General features: G+C 38.0%; 1 protein-coding gene across 2 annotated transcripts in view; it reads left to right on the forward strand.

Moving 5' to 3' along the window:
• wwp2 (WW domain containing E3 ubiquitin protein ligase 2) overlaps positions 1 to 21,609 on the forward strand; it is a 39,212-nt gene extending 17,603 nt beyond the window's left edge. The window contains exons 10-24 of one of the 2 annotated variants that reach the window (XM_026239461.1): positions 2,444 to 2,618; positions 12,442 to 12,496; positions 13,786 to 13,867; positions 14,768 to 14,896; positions 15,695 to 15,773; positions 15,868 to 15,939; positions 16,243 to 16,331; positions 17,611 to 17,770; positions 18,967 to 19,100; positions 19,190 to 19,330; positions 19,651 to 19,771; positions 19,961 to 20,065; positions 20,167 to 20,263; positions 20,475 to 20,547; positions 20,639 to 21,609. In XM_026239461.1, the coding sequence (XP_026095246.1) occupies positions 2,444 to 2,618; positions 12,442 to 12,496; positions 13,786 to 13,867; positions 14,768 to 14,896; positions 15,695 to 15,773; positions 15,868 to 15,939; positions 16,243 to 16,331; positions 17,611 to 17,770; positions 18,967 to 19,100; positions 19,190 to 19,330; positions 19,651 to 19,771; positions 19,961 to 20,065; positions 20,167 to 20,263; positions 20,475 to 20,547; positions 20,639 to 20,738 (1,612 nt within the window). In that variant the 3' untranslated portion in view covers positions 20,739 to 21,609. Of the gene's footprint in view, positions 1 to 2,443; positions 2,619 to 12,129; positions 12,328 to 12,441; positions 12,497 to 13,785; positions 13,868 to 14,767; positions 14,897 to 15,694; positions 15,774 to 15,867; positions 15,940 to 16,242; positions 16,332 to 17,610; positions 17,771 to 18,966; positions 19,101 to 19,189; positions 19,331 to 19,650; positions 19,772 to 19,960; positions 20,066 to 20,166; positions 20,264 to 20,474; positions 20,548 to 20,638 lie in introns of those variants that run through there. The other variant, XM_026239462.1, reaches the window with a different exon arrangement.
• Positions 21,610 to 23,649: the final 2,040 nt, after the last annotated feature.

Raw genomic sequence — 23,649 nt, forward strand, 5'->3', positions numbered from 1 at the left:
ACAGTGATTGGTCAGTCCCCCCTTTTTCGCTTAGATGAATGAATATTTTGTGAAGGTGCACAGTTTTAAATCACTCTCAGAAATTACATTTAAGGTTATCAGGCGAGTTGAGTTTTGTATTTTGTATCGGAACAACCACTGGCTCTGCACCACTTCATCTAAATAAACTGCTTCAGACTTATGCGTCCTCCAGAAGCTTGTATTCTGCAAGTAGATGGCGCATTGTAATGCCATCCCAAAGAGGCTCTAAATCACTTTCTCAGACTTCCATCTTAATTGTTCCCTGCTGGTGGAATGATCTGACCAACACAGAGTCCTTAGACCTCTTCAAGAAACGGCTAAAGATTAAAAGTGGCCCCTATTTTTGGACTTTTTGAATCTTCTGCTCTCACCCACCCAATCAACTCCCCTTCATGAGAAATGGAAGCTAACTAAATTTAGCTGATATTGGACTTTATCAGTTTGGGGTGTGCTCAACAACATTGACATTCTGTCTCAATGACCACAACAGCGTGTAATTAATAATTATGCAAAAACATTAGTAAACGGTGAATTACATTAAAAACGAGAACAAAGAACAGTGTTGTTAGTCTTAACGTTAAATTTCAATGCTGCTGATGAGAACTGATCTTTGAAAAACTGCAATCTGATCTAGATCGTAGTGACAGTCTGACCTGGGGCTGGTGGCCCATTGGTTAGAGAGGCTGATTTGTTACCCAAAGGTCATGGGTTGCCCTCTTATTACCAGCAGGAAATGTAGGTGGGGGAAGTGAATGTACAGGGCTCTCTTCCACCTTCAGTTCCCACAACTGAGGTACTCTTGACCAAGGCACTAACCAAGGCCTGCTTCACAGGCGCTGCAGCAAAAATGGCTGCACTCTGCTCTGGTGTGTGTTCATGGTGTGTGTGTGTGTGTGTGTGTGCACTTCTCACTGCTGTGTGTGTTCACTTGGATGGGTGAAATGTAGGGCACAAATTCAGAATATGGGACACCATACTTGGCCACATGTAACGTCACTTTCACTTTCAAATGTCGTTAAGCAACAAAGTTCTTGCAGATGTGAAAGTCAAAGGTTAAAAAGTGAAAGTTACTGCACTGGTGAAGAAAGTGAACTTAGAACAAATCATTGGGGTCTGATCTAGATATTTATGACGATCTGACAAGCCCCTCAACCAAAGTACTCAAGTGGGCTTCTGGAAACACATTTCCATGCTCTGACATTCTGCACAATGAACTGCATCTTTGAGAGGAGTCCGTTGTACTCTTGGATAAACGCCTAGTACCTCTTTAGCAATCTCCTTAGTTGCAATGTAGGTTGCATTGTTTGCCCAGGTACCAGGATCTTCATAGCTAGTGCTGGTAGAGATCAAGAATAACAGAGAAGTTGCAAGTGTTCTTTGTGATGAAGTTGCTCAAATCCTTCATTACAATGCTAAATATTTTATCTGGCTCCTCATCCACTTCAGTCTCCTTTGCAGCAGTCATTGCCTTTTTTTCCTCCACCATGACATCTGGATCACTGAGATACCAGAGGTGATCGATCAAGGTCTCTTCTGCGTTCTTCTGTTGTGTTTTGCTCCTTTGCCCCTTGTTCTTTTTCAAGGCTTCCCATTTTCCTTAAAGGTCTTATGGGAATGTGAGCCTTTTCCCAAAAGTATTGGACCTCTTTCGTGGTGTGCACTGCTGCTTTATGCTTCACCGTACCCTTTTTTCCCCATGCGGTGCAGATATATTTAACATCGCCAATGGATGGAAGCTTGCAGCCTGATAAAGACTCATCCTTGCTTCCAAGCAAGTACACTTCATCCTGGTTGCACAAAATGGCCAACTGATATCAAAAACAGTCAAGTCAAGTCACCTTTATTTACATAGCACTTTAAACAAAAAAAGATTGTCAAAGCAACTGAACAACATTAATTAGGGAAAATTACAGCTAAAGGCAGTTCATCATTGAATTCAAGATGTCATAATTTCTAAAGTTTATCAGTAAACGAAACCTTCACTAATATCACCAATCAGATCTTGAAATACCAGTGATAAAAAGATACATTCTTTTAGCATAACCTGAATAATACAATATCTGGATGGTATTTTGTATACATTACATTACAGTACTTCTAGTGGAGAAACAAATGAAGGGTTTTGAGGTTAATATTTCCAAAAACAAAAGACATCTCTTCCATCTACAGTTGTCCCTCTAGCATTCTCTATTCTAAGCACCTGCTTTTTTTTGTTTATTATAAAAACCTAACCCTCTAACACTAGCGTTCTCTATTCTTTTTCTGTTCTATTTACATATTTTCTTTTTATTTATTAAAAAAATACTTGCTACGTGTACTGAGCTAGACTAGCTTGTCACAGTGCTTGCATATTTTTTGGTTCGATTGCTTCAATTTGTGAATCCCTTGTTGTTGTTAATCCCTTGACTGGTGTCTGTTGTAGTTGGGAGAAGCGTGTGGATCAGCGTGGCAGGTTCTACTATGTGGATCACAACACCAGAACCACCACATGGCAGCGGCCCACAGCCGAGTCTGTGCGTAACTATGAGCAGTGGCAGTCTCAGCGCAGCCAGCTGCAGGGAGCCATGCAGCAGTTCAACCAGAGATACCTCTACCAGGTAAACAACCGAGTCATGTTTCATTATCCTCATGAGCTCTTGAGTTACGGAGGTCTTATACTTGTCTTTGACAGTTAAGGGTTGATTTAGCAGCTCCACTACAGATAATCATCATCCATCTCTGACTGGGATGTAAATGTTCATGCTCCATTTCATGCCAATCTGTTCTTTACACTTTCTCTTTAGAAAAAAGTCTTTTGTGCTCACCAAGACTGCATTTGATTTTGTGAAATATTCTTAAAATCTAAAATAACTTTGGCAAAGCTGAATTTTCATCATCATTACTCCGGTCATCAGTGTCACATGATCCTTAAGAAATTATTCTAATATGCTGATTTGCTGCTGAAGAGAGTATAATCAATGTTGAAAACAGTTGTGTTGCTTTATATGTTTCTGAAAATTGTGATGACTTATTTCAGGATTCTTTGATGAATAGAAAGTTCAAAAGAACAGCTATTGCATGAAATGTAAACTTTTATGTTTGGTTAACTATTTTATTTTGATAATGAACAGACTGCAAAGGAAGTTTGAATTGTTAGAAAATGTGGGATGTGTGCGCATGAGGCGCCAGTGCGATTGAACAGCTGAGATGACAAAAAAAAAAAATTTAAATGGAGTAAAATATAATACGCAAAAGTGTTTACTTTTATTTGTGCACACTTAAAATAAAAACAGAAGATTTGTGCTCTTGTAAAATAAAGCAAACAGATAGAATGTGGATAGAATCATCCTTTTCTTTCTGTGAACTTGTTTATGGAACGCCGCCACACTTCTGTTTGAAATCCATTATCTTAATTATTCAAATCCGATATATTTTGCTTTTCTTTTTTATGAAAACAAATTGTTATTTTTATTTTAGGCCTAATACTTACATAGGCTACACATTTTCCTTAAAGCATCCCATTTTGTCCCAGGGCTTGAAAGCCTGTGCCCTATTAGGTCCGTGCAGAAACTTGTGAACTATGCTCGCCGTCACGTTTAGTGACATCATTGAATGCTTCGGGAAAACGTAATGTAAGTGTCGGTCACAGCGCCTTTTAAATTCTTGTCCAGTTTTATTTTATTGTCTTTCACTCTTAATCAATGTTTTCTCATCTCTTACTGTGGTAAACATGCTGGAAAGCAAATGAAAGATTTCATGGAATTAATTAAGAATACGATTCGTTCGATTTATTACTTTGTTCCCTTATTTCAGATGAATCATGGGTCATTTTATGGAACAAAATTAATGAAACATGGACTGTTTCCGCAAATTAATAAATCCTAGGAACGAAATAACAAGGATTGAATAGCCTATAGCCTATCTGTCCTGTGTACTGCAGCCCTGCAAAGTGCAAGATATGAAACAATTATCCGGGGAAATGACTTAAGCCTGGCTCACACTACAGGATTTTTAGCCCGATTTAGCCCCGATTTCCCCCTCCCGATAATCGGAGCAAAAATCTTGTTGAGCACCTCGATCTGTCCCGATGTTCGGTTCGGATTATCTGGTAATATGATGCATTCACCAATCGAATCTCGCACCTACCGATCTGATCGCACACAAATCGGGGCAGCCCTGATTATTATCAAACATGTTTGATATTTAGGATTTAAATCGGGATGATGATGGCTATATGATTACGTCAGTACTTTCACAGTCAACGCGCAAAACTGCAAAACAGCTGATGTGCGGCTTCGTTTGGATAGTGGAGATGGAGGAGATAACTGTTTCTTGACATTTTGTAGTTACACAACTGCCGGTATAATATAGCAAAAACCCATCAAAACTATAAGGAGAAAGAGAAGCACTGGAGTGAAATCGTCTCAGTATGAATGCACTGGGTGAGTGCACAAAGCACACGCTTAAAAAAATTCAGTGACGATCTGCTGCGTGAGATCATGTGAGGCGCTCCCTCTGGCATAATAATCATATTAATATCTTGCAGTGTGTGATGTGCCACGATGTTAAAATCTTGTAGTGTGTGCATGTTTAATATTTGAGGGAAGATAATCTGCAAAGATTCTCCTCATGTGTGTGCTGCAACCAGATTTCAAAATCGGTTATGATTTTAAAACTCCTGTAGTTTGAGCCCGGCTTTAGTTAGCTACTACATTTCTATTGCTTTCAATTTCGAAGAACTTTGTGTTGTTTCTATTTTAATTTTCTTTTAAAGGTTAAATCACATGAAAAGCTTAATTTGTTCATTATGAATGAATGATGATGCATTTATATACGGTCTGTGTCACTTACAGCCTCTTGCAAGTGTTGAGTGTGCATGAGCCGCACGCAGCCCATAATGAAAAAGGTTAATAAACCATCGATAACTTTTGATCGATTGCATCTCCTCTCGACAATTAATCGATCATCAATTATGGTTCAAAGCAGACTTCTCTAACATGTCTTGACCTCGTACATGCTCGCACTGATAATCTTATGCTTATTTCCCTCACAGCATCAAAACAGAAATGTATTGGTAACGTTACAACTTCTCATCTTGGAAATTTGCAAGAATTGATTTCCCTGTATTTCTCTAAAGGACCTGTTCGTATATGATCTCTTTGATGAACTGTATTTTACCAGAAAATTATACGAGCTCCTGTCTTTCAGTATAATATTATAATACTAGTTATTATTAATGTGTAATTGAGCTTTTCAGCTTTGCTACTGAAAAGTTCCTTTCCATTTATATCAGCAGTGAGAAAATTTTTTTATTTATTTTTTTATCATCGAGCTCACATCTTGACATACACATAATCTTTCTCTCTCTCTCCTCTGGTCTCTCTCTTTGCTGGGAGTAGAGTAATCCTTTGGAAAAACATCACAATTCAGGTTTGGCTTCATTCTTGTGTGGATGTTTTAGGGTGCATTCTGTGAGCTGTTTTATTTTATAAGCAAAGGTAAAATTGGACCATGATGTTTTAGAACTTTGTTAACTTTAGAAATACACAACAGTGTCATTTATGTACACAAAACAGCACTTCTCTGTATGTTCTTTAAAACACACTCAATAAGCCTTTGCAACAGCACTTTAAAGACCCACAGATTAGATGAAGGAACTCGCTGTGCTCTCCGGATCCATACTAACCAGCCAGGACCCTCCCTTAAAGTTCAGAGTGCTTGAATACCACAGCTCCATGCGAAGACTCGAATCCAATGAATTGACATGCAGGTGGTAATCTGAGTAAAATGTTGTGCCGCCTTGGTTTTTGCTACAATAACAGCCAGAGAAGCTCAATGTAAGATGGGGATGAATCACCATGAATCACTTTTCCCTACTTTAGACTTCATCTGAAACAATTAAAGCACTTGCATACCTCGTCCCACAGAATAAACGTTTCAAAAGAACATTTTAGATGAGGAAAGACTCTTTTGCAATACTTGTGTGTATTGCAGTTACCTCATTTTGAATAGTTTAGTGTGTGTGGGTGTGTGTGTGTCACCATTGTAGCTTCATAATATACTGATAATTTCTCAGAAATCTGTTAACGCATAATGCCCAAACCCAGACTAAATTGTGCTTCACCCACCACAGACCCACTTTATATAAAGTATAAAGTTGTATTTGCTTTGTAAATACATTTATGCTACTTCTAAGCAGCTTTCTGTGTGAAGACTGTATGTATAAAGACACTTAAATACTACTTAAGAAGCGCTTCTGTGCCATTGTGTACATTTGGCAGTAAATTATCATGTTATGGAGTTTAGATAGTAGTGTACTGCGTTGGTTCAAGAGACCTTTGGTTTAATTCTCACATGAGTGTCAAATGTGGCAGCTGATTTCAACATTACATGCCTGCTACAGTGGGGTTTGAGAGCACAGGACGCTGCCATTGACACAACACAGCTCACTCTGTCGGCCATGGCTCACGTCACACAGCACACACAACACACTGGGCTTTTTGTGTCCTAATTGCAGCTCATTAGAATCTCCTGAGAGATTTGTGTATCATTAACAGCTGCTTCCGGCCCTAAGCAAAAATAAAAATCTCTCACAGTTCTCCTCTTATACTTACTGAATGATATACACACACACACACACACACACACACACAAAATATCCCTATATATACAGTACAGACCAAAAGTTTGGACACACCTTCTCATTCACAGAGTTTTCTTTATTTTCATGACTATGAAAATTGTAGAGTCACACTGAAGGCATCAAAACTATGAATTAACACATGTGGAATTATATATGGAATTATATACATAACAAAAAAGTGTGAAACAACTGAAAATCTGTCATATTGTAGGTTCTTCAAAGTAGCCACCTTTTGCTTTGATTACTGCTTTGCACACTCTTGGCGTTCTCTTGATGAGCTTCAAGAGGTAGTCACCTGAAATGGTCTTCAACAGTGTTGAAGGAGTTCCCCGAGAGATGCTTAGCACTTGTTGGCCCTTTTGCCTTCTGTCTGCGGTCCAGCTCACCCCTAAACCATCTGGATAGGGTTCAGGTCCGGTGACTGTGGAGGCCAGGTCATCTGGCGCAGCACCCCATCACTCTCCTTCTTGGTCAGATAGCCCTTGATGCCTTCAGTGTGACTCTACAATTTTCATAGTCCTGAAAATAAAGAAAACTCTTTGAATGAGACGGTGTGTCCAAACTTTTGGTCTGTACAGTATATATACACACAAAATATTCCTATATATATATAGATCAGAATCTTCTCACAGATTTTTCTTACAACAGTAGTTCACCGTAATCATGCCTTTTAAACTCCAAAAATGAGCTTTGGTAGATGGAAAAATTTATAATTGATAAAATTTTGGGTCTGTTAAAAGCTACTGTATTGTTTTGCTTTTTGGAGCTTGAAAGCGGTTAATATGCACTTTCATTTTATGGGAAACACCTAACAGAAAAGGTGATTTTTCACAATTTTACTGCAATAGAACTTAGTGAGGCTAGACACCATATAGATGGATGGAAATAACAGCATTAATATTGACAAGTTCTTCAGTTATAAAACAAATACAAAGTCACTAGTGTAATTGTTCAACTCAGTTTAGTTGAATGTTGATTCAATTTAGTTCAATAACAGTACAATCCATTGAACACACTGTACTTCTGTCCCTCATTCCTGTCAAACATTAAAAATGGCGCTCACTGACTCATGGCAGAGATAATTTTGGGATAAACTGTTCCTTTAAGAGCAAGGAAAGTTTTATTCTGTTGCCAGTTATATGGACAATCAAGTCTTCTATGTCTGAGTGAGTGATTCTGTTTTCTTTTGTCTCTCTCTTCTTCTTATATATTCACTCACCCTCTCTCACTATGCCTTTATTTTTCTCTTCTTCTCTCTCGGTTTCTTTGAGGCTTGGTATGGGTCTAATAGCTGTGTGGAGGGAGTGTGGATGATGTCATGGTTTTCTTTCATTTTTTTTCCTACCTTTTTTAGTCATAGAAACTGCTGAGGGTGGGGCATACTGACAACACGCACTAGTTGTTAACATCCCCCTCATTTTTGACCAACTTTAGCCAAACTAAGGCATACAGCTGGAAATGCTTCATAAATTAAGATGTAAGATATCAGATATGCCTCATCCACAAGCACCACTGATATAATGGGTTGCTGGAAAAAGGACAAAACTGTGGTAAAATGGCCAGTTTAAAGTTTGCTTAGTCAGAGCTCTTGGCTCCAAATGTAGGAACGCCTCTTGAGTTTAACATGAATGCAATGACACAGTAAAGGCCCATAGTAAAATGGCAAGCACTCAGGAAAGGATTAATGCATTTTATTTTCTGAGAGATTCTTTATTTTTCTAGCTATATCATTACAATTTCCTTTAAAAATTAAATGATTAGATGTTAAAGGGGTCATCTAATGTTGCTAAAAAGAACATAATTTTGTGTATTTGGTGTAATGAAATGTGTTTGTGGTTCAAGGTTAAAAAAAAAACACATTATTTTCAACAATTACTGTTTCTCCTCTATGCCCCACCTTTTGAAATGTGTAAATTTTCTTTACAAAGCTCATCGTTCTGAAAAGCAAGGTGTGCTCTGATTGGCCAGCTATCCAGTGTGTTGTGATTGGCTGAATTCCTCAAGCGTGTGATGGAAATGTTATGTCCCTTAACATATTGTGATGCTGTGTGTCCCGGCATGACAAGACAAATCCAATAAAACCCATTATACATTATACATTAGGGACATAATTACGCATTATAATGACATGTACTGTGTTTTTACACGTTGAGTTGCGTATGCATATGACCGCTGTGTAAACAAAACCATGTCTGAGAGAAACAACAAACAACAAGCGCTACTCTACACTGCTCAAAACTCATGTTTGAATCATCAGTGGCAAATCCTTTACATATGAAAACATACTTACAGGCTGTGAGTCATTGTGAGTCAGAAGCGGCAGACTGTCCTTGCAAAGTCAGAATTGCCCCACTTTATAGAAACAGACACTGGCATTTAATGTTGTTTTTGGTGCCCTGTTTTAATTTTAGTTTTAGTCTAGTCTTTGTGTGAAGATTTTAGTCATGTTCATACTCTTTTTAGTCTAGTCAAGTTTGTCAGCTAAAAGTCTGAGCATTTTAGTATTACTTAATTATCCATGACTATTTTAGTCTAGTTTTAGTCTGCAAAAACTGATGACGTTTTAGTCTGCGAAAATATTATTTTAGTCTGTTTTTAGTAATGCAATTTTATTTAACCAAGTCAATATAGTACAAGTACCTAGAAGTATAGACGAAAGGTTATCTTATTATATTATTGTTCCCTTATAGACTCAGGAATACATCCATCCCAGACACGGAAGACGCTCTGATTTAAATTTACAACATTTATTTTACCAACCAAACATGTTAGAAGTACACACCAATAAATAATAAAAAAAAAATATATATATATATATATATATCAGCTCATTTGTACTCATAGATTTATACTCGACGTGTCCGCAAGTTCGCTTTGATGATCGCAGAAAATATGACGTCATTGCAATGTTCCCGTAAGCTCGCATTGAGTGCGTGCAAACTCACTTCGCGTGGGGGCGTGCACGGCATTTTTGTGTAATTTTCCGCACAGCTCCGCATCCGAACATGCATGATTCTAGCCAAACACGTCTGTGCTGGCGTTTGTGTGAAACAGAAGCAGTTTAATATGAAGTTCAAACTCTGTCAGATGCTTTTTTTTTTTTCTTCTTATGTTTGCATAGTTTGTCCAAGGCTTCTCATTTGAAGTACATTTTATTTTTATTGTATAAAATAGAATAAGAATTAATTTAGATATTAATTATATATAGGGCTGCATGATAAATCGCATGTGATTATTTAATGCGCATCTTGTCAGTAAAGCCTGACAAGCTGCACAAAACATGATTGTGGTTTTGGGCAGCTTGTCAGTGAACAACGGCTCTGTGTAGTTAATTCCGCTCCAATTGAAGGCGCGCAGGTGATGGAGATTTACCGCTGATTACAAAACCGGCTTTACTGACAAGATGCGCATTAAATATTGCATGCAATTCATCGTGCAGCCCTAGTTATACACTATTTGCTTACAGTTGTCTTGTGTTTGATGCGAAATACAGGAAATAGTTTAAGATTATTTTAAGTTTGTACATAAAGAAATAATTAATTCCTCAACTCATTCATCACAAGACTTGTACTGGCAAATGACTTCTAGCCGGTGATTCCTGATGGTTTAGGAGGACAGTTATTCCTCGTCACTCCCCTGTAGTTGCAAAGAGTAGTACAATGGTGAATGCAGCAAATTTAAAAGCGTCGTCCATTTGAAAAGTATAAATTGAAAGTATAAATCCCACTTAACTTTGTTTGTTGTCGTCTTCTAAATAATGCGGTGAGTGGGGCTTGAGGAAGTAACGTTGCAGTCTGCATCTGTGCAGTGCGACCTGATGCAGTCCCTGAAGTAAGACACCGGAAACAGAAGTACTGCAGAATAATAACACGACTAAACGAGACAAAATAACATGATAACATTTTGTTTGTCTCGTTTTAGTCAACGAAAATTAAGAGACATTTTAGCATATTATTATTTTTTTTTGCAAACCACATTTAGTCGCGTATTGCATTATACAATTAATTATAGTCGTCGTCACATGACCAGTATTTACGTTGGGTCTTTTACGTCGTTTTCTTTTCAATTTTTATTTTTCAATTTTCTTTGACGAAAGCAACACTACTGGCATTGTTGGCTACTCTCACAGGAAACAGTCCTTGTCCTCCGAAAAATGGACTGCACACATCTGAATATTTGGTTTGAACTGTTCTGTTGTGATGTAAATACAACTTAACCTCTGATTTCTAGTTGTGTCCTCTTTTGGAAGAACAAACAAACAATGAAAAACACGTCTACACAACATGGTGCCGGTGACAACAGCAAGAATAAAACTTATGCCTTCTTTCTTTGCCTGAATATTTGGGTGGTGTTATGCAAATATTCCCACATCTGGTTTGGGGGAGGTAGATGGCAGATGAGGGCTGTGCTTGGGGAAACTAGGTATTATCTTAGCTGCTTCATTTAGTGATGCTTGTGTCACAGAAATTACACACAGACACATCACCTTTATATAATATGTATATTGGATAAGAGAAAATTGGAATTACATTATATGAATTGTTTTTTTAATGTGCATTTTTTTTTATTGTATATTAATTATTTAAATTTAAATTAAATGTAAATTAAAAATTAAATTTATGCATTTAGCAGACGCTTTTATCCAAAGCGACTTACAGTGCATTCAGGTTATACATTTTTACCTATTGTGTAAAAAAAAAAGAAAAAAAAAAGCTTAATGATATAGTCTGTTTTACGGCAATCTTATGTTTCATATGGAACCATTTTAAAGTGACAAACTTAATTATGTGTAGATAAAGTTGATAATTTAAAATATATTAATATAATATGTTTGTGGCAACATAATTAAAAAAAAATTTTTTTCTTAAAGCATATAGTTTTATGATGACTGGCTCATGGTTAAATGTCAACCCTGTTATCTGTCTTGAAGTATAGTTGTATCCTAAAATGGATTCAAATAGTTTAATTTAGCCTGTGAGTTTTAAAGTCTGCTGTTCATTTTGCTTCATAATGCCATCTTTAAGTTAAAGAGCAGTTTTGAAATCTACTCCATACTTTTTTTTCAGTGTTCAGGGTATAAATGCACAAGCATGCCCACAGAGTTTGCGTTTGCCTATTTTTCATATATAATTATGTCCTTCTAAAGCACACACACTGGGTGGATGTTTTTGGTGTACAAATAAATGAAATTTCCATGCACCAAACACACACACACACACATGCGCACAGAGTAAACACAGCCATGATGGGTGAATAAAGGTGCTTTTGTCCGGTGGGGGGCTGGGCCATCTGGAGCGCTCATGAATGTTCACTTCAGTCCGCTCAGACATCGCGCCTCCCTGTGTACTTTCACAGCTCCTCTAAAAGAGGACGGAGGCATGGGTGGGGTCGGGATTGGGCGGATGGAGACAGGGTGGGGCTTTCTCGCAGCCAGTGAGATCATTGGAACACTGCATGCATATGTGTGTCAGTGTGTGTGTCTTTTTCTGTCTGAAGCAGGCATGTAGTATTTGGACGGCCCTGGCTAGGCACTCAAACACCTCCGTCAGTCTCTGTTCTGAGAGCGGGAGGCAAACTCTGTCATCTGCTGCCTTCAGCACCTTCAAGAGACGTCCAGCTCATTGTGTCACACGGTTTCTTGCAGTACCAGCAGCTGTTATTTGTATGGTCCTAGTGTTTTTTGGGTTGGTAGTTCATTTCAACCTGCTTCTGTGGGTTCTGCTGTGACGGGGTTGTTACACACAAAAGGTTTAGAAAGTGTGTCCTAACTGCAGTCTCTCTCTGTTTGTCTGTCACAGTCGTCTGGAGCTGCGGTGGAGAATGACCCGCTCGGGGCTCTTCCTCCAGGCTGGGGTAAGTCCTCATTCATGCTTATGCTCAGGTGTCTTTTATGAGGTCAATGAGAGTTTGACGTTAACTTCAGTGGTAGAAGAGGACTATAATTAGTCCTAGGACTACTTAATATTTAAAACCTTAATACTACATCTAGTAGAATTTGGTTGCTCGCTACAATAAAATAAACCTAGCACCCAGGAGCATAAAAACTGTGATCGCAAGGCGTTGAAAAAAGATGAAACCGAGATGAAAGTAAATTTTGCCTACAAAGCAGCTATGCACATCCATGTAGAAGAAAGGGTTAATAAAATAAACCTCAACAGGGTGATCAGGACCCCAAAGTGAAGCAGAGTCTGTCCGATCATTATCCCAATTACTAATCAATACGTAAATAGCCATGAAATATAGTTTGGAGGTGAAATTGTGATACAAGAGACAGGGTGCAGGAATATGGTTCATAGGGACAGAACATCTTGTGTTTCAGTACAGGAAAGCATGAAATAAATCATTTTAATTTTACATTTATTTACGGCATATGCTTTTATTGTTGACTAATTAAAACCACACATTAATATCATTTATTGGACACTTAATCTAAAATGTGTATGCAATCATATAAGATCAAGAAATATTGGTTGAAGAGAAGTCATATTTAAATGTTTCTTTCTGTTAAAAAATAGTAGTTCAGTACATCGAGTACGATAACATTGCGAAATGAAGCGGGGAAATCTCTGTGATTAGAGGGTTAAAAAGCGGAAAAAACAATCTGAAAAAAAGAGAGTGTTGTGTGAGCAGTAATGTGAGGGCTACTGTGTGCTCCACAAACGACTTTTAATGAAAACAAGATGTTAGATGTGGAGTGAGTGAGGGGGTGAGGGGGTTCTTACAGAGGGCTGCTCTTTCTGTGAGGAAAAGCAATGGCCAGCAGATTTTCTCTTCTCTTTTTCGATCTTTAAATCTTTAAGGGCTCTTTCTGTCTGTTAAACCCAGTTGAAAAGCTGAAAAGTGAAATTCGAGAAGGAACTGTATGTTGGAGCAGGCGCTAGTCAGATTTCAGTCAGATTTGACACTCTTTTACCCATCCGCCTGTAGAGAGAGAAAAAAACAACAACAACAAAAGAGGATCACTTTAAATTTGATATTTTTCAATATCCGTGATTAACATCATTTAAAAAAAGAGCACTTATAGTAAATTTGTTTAAAAATAAAAAGAATAATGTAACTGTATATGTGTTCTAATGCATTTCTGACCGTTCTCCAAATAATATGTATGGTGAAAATGTGACTATTTCTTTTCTTTCTCTCAGAGAAACGTCAGGACAATGGAAGAGTGTACTATGTCAATCACAACACTCGAACGACGCAGTGGGAGGACCCTCGAACCCAAGGGTAATCATGTCCTCCTGTCATGTGACCCATGCGGTCCACAGCAAATGAGCTGCAGATTCAAGTGGAGTTTGTTAGAGCGCTGTGTGTGTGTATGTGTGTGTGTGTGTGTGTGTGTGTGTGTGTGTGTGTGTGTGTGTGTGTGTGTGTGTGTTTCTTGTTTAAGCGTCAGTTTACCAGTGTTGGGGAAGTTACTTTGAAACTGCAAAGCTATGAGCTGCTCATACTTGAGCTAGAGTTGAACTACCCTTTTCAGAATATAGCTGGCAACTTTACAAGTTACTGGCTAACAGCGTTAAAGCTACATGCAGTATGTGACTCAAGTCAAGCAGTGTATTTCATCTGGCACACATGACCTGTCTCAAATATAACATTTTATTTTCATCTGGAGCTAAAAAATGTCATGCCATGTAATGAGCCAAAAACAGCTTCAGTGCAGCAGAAAAGTGGGCAAGATTTGGCTAAAATGGGCAGTTATAATCTGATTGGCTGATTGGCCTGCTACCCCAGGATGCCCACATAGAAACAAAGTCCTGTTTGCTGTCAAAATAAGCTCTTCGGAGGAAGTCTAAGTTTGTCTTCAAGTACACTTCCTGATGTCAGGTTTGCCCACTCCTAAATATCGCCTAACAAATGAACTGCCCTTTTTATGCCCAGCTCTGTAAATCTACTGTCAAATCTGATTCATTTTTAAGGTGCTTTAGTTGCTTTGTGTAGTTGCCTGCTCAACCAAAATGAATACCACACATTATCAAACTCATCCACTTAAGCTGCAAAACATTCTTTGTCTGCTCATTTTAATTTCAACATTTTTTATTTGTTCTTTTGCGCTTTACTGAAATGTAATGTAGTGTTAAGCGTCCAGCAGGGTGCGCTGCTCTCACTGCCCTCTTCCGTTTGCAGGATGATCCAGGAGCCGCCCCTGCCGCCCGGCTGGGAGATGAAGTACACCGCAGAGGGGGTGCGATACTTTGTGGACCACAATTCTCGCACCACCACCTTTAAAGACCCTCGGCCAGGCTTTGAGTCAGGGTAAACACCATCACACGCTTCAGCTCAGACTGCATGCTCTGAGTGTATGTGAAGACAGAGCAGTTCATTCACTGCAAACAGAGAAACAGACAGATACAGTATATATATATAGATTCGTTATAAATATTCATTATAAATAATTCTAATATGCTGATTTGGCACTTATTGGTGCTCTGTTATTAATAATTGTTGTTAGTATCAATGTAAAAAAAAAAGGTGCTGCTTATTAGCATATAAGAATGATTTCTGAAGATCATGTGACACTGAAGACTGCATTACTGATTGCACTGTATCAAATTAATGCAGCCTTCTTGAGCACAAGAGACTTTTTCAAAAACATGGAATAATCTTAATTATTCCAAACTGGTAATGTATGATTTGTTTATACTGTATATCCTCATAGAGAATACTAGTGCTCTTTTTTTTCTTTGTTTCTTTCATTCATCTTTTTGTCTTAAATGCTTCATTCTTCAGAGTTTCCCTCTCTCTAAAGTGAACTGTCTTGTGCTTGATAACAGCTGTGCAGCTCAACACAGGACAGTCTGTAAATTACAATGCTTCCTCTCATCTGAATCCAGTGATGGGTCACTTTGACCTGTTTATGGAAGTTGTGTCATGGCTGACTTTATTCTGCCGTTTGTAGAGTTGAGTTTGTCCTGTTTTCGTTGCTCATGTCCGGGGAAGAGCTTATGTTGATCTGACGTTTGTGTCAGCGTCTGAAGCGCCACACTCATGGAATAAGTGACTTCAGAGTGTCCTCCTAGTGCTTCGGCTTTATATGTCTGTCTCCGTGTTTAGCTCGAGACAGGGTGGATCTCCGGGTGCGTACGACCGCAGCTTCAGGTGGAAATATCACCAGTTCCGCTTCTTGTGTCATGTGAGTAGTTCAGGTCTTGTGCTAGCGCAGCATTTTTGTGATTTAGCATCAGCAAATTAAAGTATGCACTCCTCATTTTTGTCTTTTAATGCAGTCCAACGCGCTGCCCAGTCATGTGAAGATCTCTGTATCCCGACAGACTCTGTTTGAGGACTCGTTTCAGCAGGTGAGGATACTACACCAGTTAAATACGGATGCGGTGTAGAGCTGCTCAACTTCCGTCCATTGTTGTTTACATTATAGTCACCAAATCTTTAATTTAAACTGATAATATATTGTCAGCAAACCAATTGATCTCCAAATCATGGATGTCTTAATTCAAGACCAGTTCACAGCAAAGATGATAACTATAACGACAATCAAAGTTTATAAGAATCACAAGCAATATTTCTGACCAACACTTCCACATCTTTTCGCTGACACTTCTAATAAAACTTGATAATGAAAGTGCCATCGTGTTTCCTCTCAGATCATGAACATGAAGCCGTATGACCTCCGGCGGAGGCTCTACATCATCATGAGAGGAGAGGAGGGACTGGATTACGGAGGAATAGCCAGGCAAGTTCAGTTTGAGCACCTGTGGCGTCTCACTGTTGGTCATCCTCATGTCCCTGCTCATGTGCTGAGTGTTTCTTGTTTGGGGGAGGCTTCGGTGTACCTCTGCTTGTTAGTGTCTGGACCTCATAGTTGTCCTCCTGTGTCTGTGTCTGTCTCCTGTGTCCTGTCAGTGGTTTTACCCTATGGTAGGTTACGTCATGCTGTTCTACCACAGGGTAGAACCACGGACCGGATGTCTGGAGGTGTCTGCGTCGTCCTGTGGTGTGACAAAACCACCCCCACCCCTCAATCATGGTCCCCTCTTTGCCCCTGAACCTTCTGTCCAAACAGCCCTGGGGTCAAAGATCAGGGTTTGGGTTCTGTTGTACTGTTTATGATTTAATGTGTGTGTGTGTGTGTGTGTGTGTTTGTGCTGTTGAACCTGTCTTCATCTTCATCACTTTATGTGGCACTTGCACAGTTTTTTTTACATAATAAGTTCATTTCATTTCAGTTTATTAACTTTAATCCTTACTTGAATAGAAGTGAGCACTGTCCATCAAATTGTCTTTCATTTTTAATAATTGTTAAATGGTTTGATTGCATTATTTGTCATAATTTTCATTCAATTTTAGTTTTATTCACTTGTTTTATTCTACAAAAGGTTAATTTGATTAATTGTGGGTTTTTCTATAAATGTGTTTTCTTGTGTTAGCTTCCCTCACAAGTGGCTCGCCTTCTTTACAAAACTCAAATTTGTAAAAACACCACTCTTTTTTTAATGAATGGGTTGAAGTGGATATTGACGGAAAACAGCCAAAATGTGCATAGCAGCATACACAGAAATGTTGTGCTTTTTGTAAACAATACTGTGTTTTAAAATATTCCCAGGATGCACCTCGTGAAGTGGAATGAAAAAATGTACAGAGTGTAGAGCTGCATGTGGGTTATTTTATAAATGTTTTTAAGAAGTTCTAGAATGTGGGAGATAATATAATAACAATATAAATAAAAATACATAGTGAGAAAGTTATGACAGTGTAAATTAAATAATTCCACATGGGTGTTTCCTTTGCCAGTTTTCTATTCTTTCTTCTATTCTTCTTCTCTTTTAGAAAGAAAGCAACACTCTGTATAAGTCTTCCGTCAGGCCATTCGAATGTTCCCTTTACCGAATACTTTCATAAATCATCCCTAATTTATACTAATAAACTCTTTAGTCTTGTGTAATTTGTGACACAGTGTACTTTAGCTAGTGTTGTTATGTTACTGACGTTATGTTTTATATCTCTGTCTGTAGGGAGTGGTTTTTCCTGCTGTCTCATGAGGTGTTGAACCCCATGTACTGTCTGTTTGAGTATGCCGGTAAAAACAACTACTGTCTGCAGATTAACCCTGCGTCTTCCATCAACCCTGACCACCTGACATACTTCCGCTTCATCGGCCGCTTCATTGCCATGGTGAGAACGCCATGCAGTCGTGTGGACGAGTAGTTTCACCCTTAAATTAAATGAAACCCTGCTCTCTTTTAGACTGTATTTCTGGGAGTGTGTGTGTGTGTGTGTGTGTGTGAACCTCATGGCATGAGAATGAAATCATTATGTTTTGATATAGTGACTGGTCTTATATTAAGATCTGGTCAAAAGCAGTTAACCCTCTCTCTCACAGATATTATGGAGATTCCCAAAGCTGTGTGTGTTATATTCCCCCAGCGCTTGTGTTTCTTCTGATTCGTGCTCGTTCTGAGTAGACTGTGTGACTCGGGGTGACTGTGTTTTTTTTGGAGATCATTCCCAGAGCTCTGTGCTGTTACATTAAACAGTTTGCTGGCCCATAACAACAAAATCACATTTCTCTGTGTTTTCGAAGTCTGTATATAGAGAGAGAAGAGAATAAGCAACACAGTGTTAGATGATGTAACTAATTCACTAAACGGTTGTGCCACTTGAGACAGCATGCAGTGTTTTTATTTGTGCACCTTCAGTCCAGATAAATCAAGCGCTCCATGGATAATTATGTGATAAGCATCACAAAGCTAGTCTAATGACACTTCAGGAAACACATAAAAATCATGACAATATTCATGATTTCGGGAGGGTCCATTTCATGTGCAAATTACTGTGAATTTAGACAATTTTTTATGAGCGTTTCATGATTTTAAGATTATGATCAGATTTATTTTTCATTCGGATACATTCAGAAGCTAGATACAAATGTCCAGTGTTAGTTTCAAAACTGTTCCTGTAAGAAATCATTATTGTTTTTGATTTGTTCAGTCTCTTTAGTGTTATGCTGTTACACGAATAACTTGTAAGACAATGTTATGGTTTCCTTAAACTGTAATTACAGCCATTTCTGTTATTATGACAAACATTTATTTATGGTGACCATTAAAATGGGTTACAACGATACAGCAAAATTGCCCTATTTACTCTTGAAAATGAGCTTGATAGATTTAAAACCTCTAATAATAATGCTTATATCAGCCAGCGACTCGCCCTCCAGCCATGATGTCATTCTGTAACTGGAGCACTGATGTCAGCGCATCTGTGAAATTGTGTTCTTGAAATGTATTTTAAAAAGTAGAAGTATGCAATGTGGACTTTAATGTGATCTCGCTCATAAAATCTGCATTCACTGCATTGGCTGTCTGCAGGCACTGTATCATGGGAAGTTCATTGACACAGGCTTCACTCTACCCTTCTACAAGCGCATGCTTAACAAGAAACCCACCCTCAAAGACCTGGAGTCCATCGACCCTGAGTTTTACAACTCCATCATGTGGGTCAAGTGAGTATCAAGAGTGCAGCTGCGTTCATGAGGATGTCCGAACCGATCTGTGACAAACCCGTGACATTCGTGCTGATCCGTGTTCACAGAGACAATGATCTGGAAGAGTGCGGCGTGGAGCTGTACTTTGCTCAGGACATGGAGATTTTGGGCAAGGTGACGACACACCAGCTGAAGAACGATGGAGAAGATGAACTCGTCACACTGGACAACAAGGAGGAGTATATTAGGTACATCTGCCCCATGTTTAGATGATAACAAACATTACTGCCCAGTTAATCAGACTCCTTTAACCACAGACGTGTAATAACACAAACTCTCCTTAAAGATGAAGTGTGTATTTGTTAGAATATTCTCTAATTCTTGTATACTCCTATTCCAGTTTAATATGCAGCTCTAGTTTACAAGTCTGTTCGAGAAACCAAATCTGCCACAATCAACCCGATCAGTTCAACTTCTTCCAATCTAAACCTTTTTTGTGTCCTTTTAAAAAGGACTGTTCTTTTAACACATTGATTTTAAACTCATTTTCTCCGTGTTTTTCCTGCAGTTTGCTCACCGATTGGCGCTTCACACGCGGGGTGGAGGAACAAACGAAAGCCTTCCTGGATGGCTTCAATGAAGTTGTGCCTCTGGAGTGGTTGCGTTATTTTGATGAGAAAGAGCTGGAGGTGGGTGTTTTGGTATTTTTAGCAAGGAAAAAACCCTCGTCTATACAGAGACACAAACATTAGTGCCATTACTGAGGGAACGGCTGTAAATAACTCTGGTTTAGGGCTCTGTGGGTAATTTTGGTCTTGTTTTAGGCGTATTGATGTTATCTTTATCAGATGGTTAATGTTGATTGTTTCCTGCTCCAGCTCATGTTGTGTGGGATGCAGGAAATTGATCTGAACGACTGGCAGAAGAACACCATCTATCGGCATTATACCAAAAACAGCAAGCAGATCCACTGGTTCTGGCAGGTAATGCTCACGTTCAGTCTCAGGTGTTTTCATGCACTCACAGCTACGCTCTTCCCCCTTTCTTTCTGTTTTCACCATGTATATTTCATCGTCTCACACAGGTGGTAAAGGAAATGGACAATGAGAAGAGAATTCGCCTTCTGCAGTTTGTCACAGGAACTTGTCGCCTGCCGGTGGGAGGCTTTGCAGAACTGATAGGTAGAGAATCTGTTATCATGTACCACAGACACAACAGACTCATGTCGTACAGCACAAAATGAAATCACTGCATGCTATCAAGATTGGTCTTTACACCATGCAGCTTTGAGCTCTGGACACATGACCCGAGTTCTGTCCTTACTGTACATATTCAATGTTGAAAAGTGTCAATCGTTTTAATAATTCATCTTTTAATGATCTTGTTGTTTAGGAAGTAACGGGCCACAGAAATTCTGCATAGACAAAGTGGGGAAGGAAACCTGGCTGCCTAGAAGTCACACCTGGTGAGACTCTAAATCTGAGAGACAATACGAAATAACAGTTTTCACAGAAGTGTTATTGTGCTTATGTGTCCCTCCTGCCTTACGATTTCAGCTTTAATCGTCTGGATCTGCCACCCTATAAGAATCTGGAGCAGCTCCGAGAAAAGCTTCTGTTCGCTATCGAGGAAACGGAGGGATTCGGACAAGAGTGACGAGACTAATTATATCTCGGCTCAATAATAAAACAGTTTCTTTTGAGTAGGCCATTAATGTGGACTGAATGAACAGGCTGCTGAAGAAACTAGCAGCAGATTTACAGTTCAGTCACTGGTTTACCTAAAAATGAAAACTCATTTTATTTATTCACCCTCACTTCATTTTAAACCGATATGCTGTTATTTTTCCGTGCAGCTCTGATTTGTTGTTATACAGAAAAGAGCTTCGAGACGATTCTTCAAACTTTAACGTTTGTGTTCCACAGAATAAATAACAGCATGCTCGTACGTAATGACATGAGGATGAGTAAACAACAGCTTCATTTTTGGGATAAACTATACTTTAAACTTCAGAGCGGAGATGCTGATGGACCAGCAGCAGAGAAATGATTTGTCTGAATGTTTTATTCATTTGATCGCTTCAGAGAATGATTTCACCTTACATGCAGAGAAAACAATGCAAAGATTATGAAACACTTCACAGCATAATGTCATTAACCAGATTTCTAAATCAAATTAAAATAAATTCCCTGAACTGCCTAAATCAAAATGTAATCAATCCTGATTTTCTAGTGTGAGGTGAAATTCTCCCTGCTTATAATGCAGCGTTAAGTACAGAATTATTACTAGTATTAATAAAATAAACCGCAGCGAATCTTCAGTTGCAGATGTCATGGACAGCAGGTTGTATGTGTCATATCAGTGTGTGTATAAGGACTGGAAGACCACTGAGATAGAAAATAGTTTTTAAAAAAGATTGATCAGATATGATTTCATTATTTTGTGACATGCCATGCTACACTGTATATAGTTGAAATAAAATCCAGTCATGGACTGTAAACACAATCTGTGGCTGAATAATGATGTTGACGAGTGATGATGTTTATGTTCACAGGCGTAATAGGGTGGGTCTTTAATTAATGGTTTAAACGTTTAAAAATCACCTTCAGTTTATTTGCTATTTATATGTACTTCTTTTTCAGCAAACCATTGCTGTCCCTAATACTGCTGTCATTATACCATCTTAACAAGCAATCACATTTTTGCAGGTTTATTTTCAAGTTTATATTTAGTTATACTTGAAATTGGAAGATGGAGCACATTTCTGCCTGTGCAGCAGAGAGACAGTTTGAAGATGTGAAATTTGCCGAATTTACCATTAGTTGTGATTTCCAGACTTACTAAAACACGGAAATGAATCGGTGTAATTTGAGTTATTAATTGACTTTAAATAATAAATAATATATATATAAATACATTTGTGAACACTTTTTACAAGTTAGAATCAAATAATTCCAACATTGCATAAATGCACCTTTAATTACTTTTAGGATTTCTACTTACTACTCAGAGCAGCCCAACTGTCCAGTCCAGATGTGGCCCACTTTTTTAGATTAAAACATGCATTTGTGAATTTGAATGTTCACAAAAAAATGTATTTGGTAATCACAAACAGCTAGAAGCCATCATGGAAATTCTTAGGTCAAAAAATATGCGAAGCCACTTTTTATTTTTTTTATATATATAACTGAGCTGTATGTTCATTCAGTGTTGTTAGACATGAAGACATTTCAGGCCCTGGGACCCCAATGAAACTCACTCTCACTTTTGTGCTCGGGCGCTGACTCACAGGTGCACTCAGAAATAAAGAAGGGTTTATAGAAGAAGGATCGAACCTGTTTAAAGTAAGATGACAGGGTCTCTGTATTAAAGAAGGGGGCTCTGACCTTCACCACCTCCCTCAGAAGGACAAATGCATCAGATCTTAAGTGTAAAGAACAGTGTAAAATAAAAATAAAAAATACTAATAATTTCAGTCCAATTTATAAATTTGATGTTAATTGACAAATCTATGTCCTGGCAGCTCTTAAACCTCAATATATATTTATTTTACAAAAATTAGTGGATATTGTCGATATTTGTATATTTATATGCCATTTGTAACGTGCAAAAAAAACCTTTTCATTTCCATGCTCACTTGATTAAAAGCTAAAGTTAACAAGTTCAAACCAAGTAGAACCAAATTCAAGAATAGAAAATAGCCATATGGAACCAGAGATGGGTAGATTACTTACAAATTGTAGTCTGTTACTGATTACTAATTACATCTTGAAAACTAGCTGGTAACATAATCTGGGTTATTCATTTTAGGTAATGTCTAAATATTTTTTTAGATTACTTCACACTTAACATCAACCTTGTTTTAAACTTAATATTAAAGGTGCCATAATGCTATAAAAAAGAAAAAGAAAGTGTATTCTATTCTTGATCATGCATCAGGTACATTAAACATTACATTACACCACAGTTTCACAAACGGCTTAATGTAAGAACTGCATGGGGTTTGTGAGTTGATAGAAAACTAATAGTTAAAACATACAAATGTAAAATAAATATAATTTAAACACTTGAACACTAAACATAAATGTTTTAATTGTTTACCTGCATGTTATGCATGTGCCCAACCAACATGAGAAATTAGCATGTTAATATCTTGTTATTGTTTTATATTTGAAATATCAACTTTATCTGAGATATTTCAAGTATTTTATTTCAAGGTGTTTGCTGTAAATCACCAGTGTTTTGTAACAGGCAAAGTTTTATTTTTCTTTTCTTTTTTCTTTTTACATAGTACATACCTTGAGAAGTGCCCCCCCCCCCCCCCACACTCTAATTCAAAAGCATTGTTTGCCAATTTATTTACGTGACATTTGTGCATACAGTCAAAGCTAAATAGTATTACACAGCTGGATTTTTGGAAAGGACATTAAATATATATATATATATATATATATATATATATATATATATATATATATATTAAAAATGCACTGCCTTTTTGTGAATATGTAATCATGTCATTCATAAAAAAGTATCTAATCTGATTATGAAAATTTTAGAATATAAT

This window comes from Carassius auratus, chromosome 50 (genome assembly GCF_003368295.1).
Source record: "Carassius auratus strain Wakin chromosome 50, ASM336829v1, whole genome shotgun sequence".
Lineage (NCBI taxonomy): Eukaryota > Metazoa > Chordata > Actinopteri > Cypriniformes > Cyprinidae > Carassius > Carassius auratus.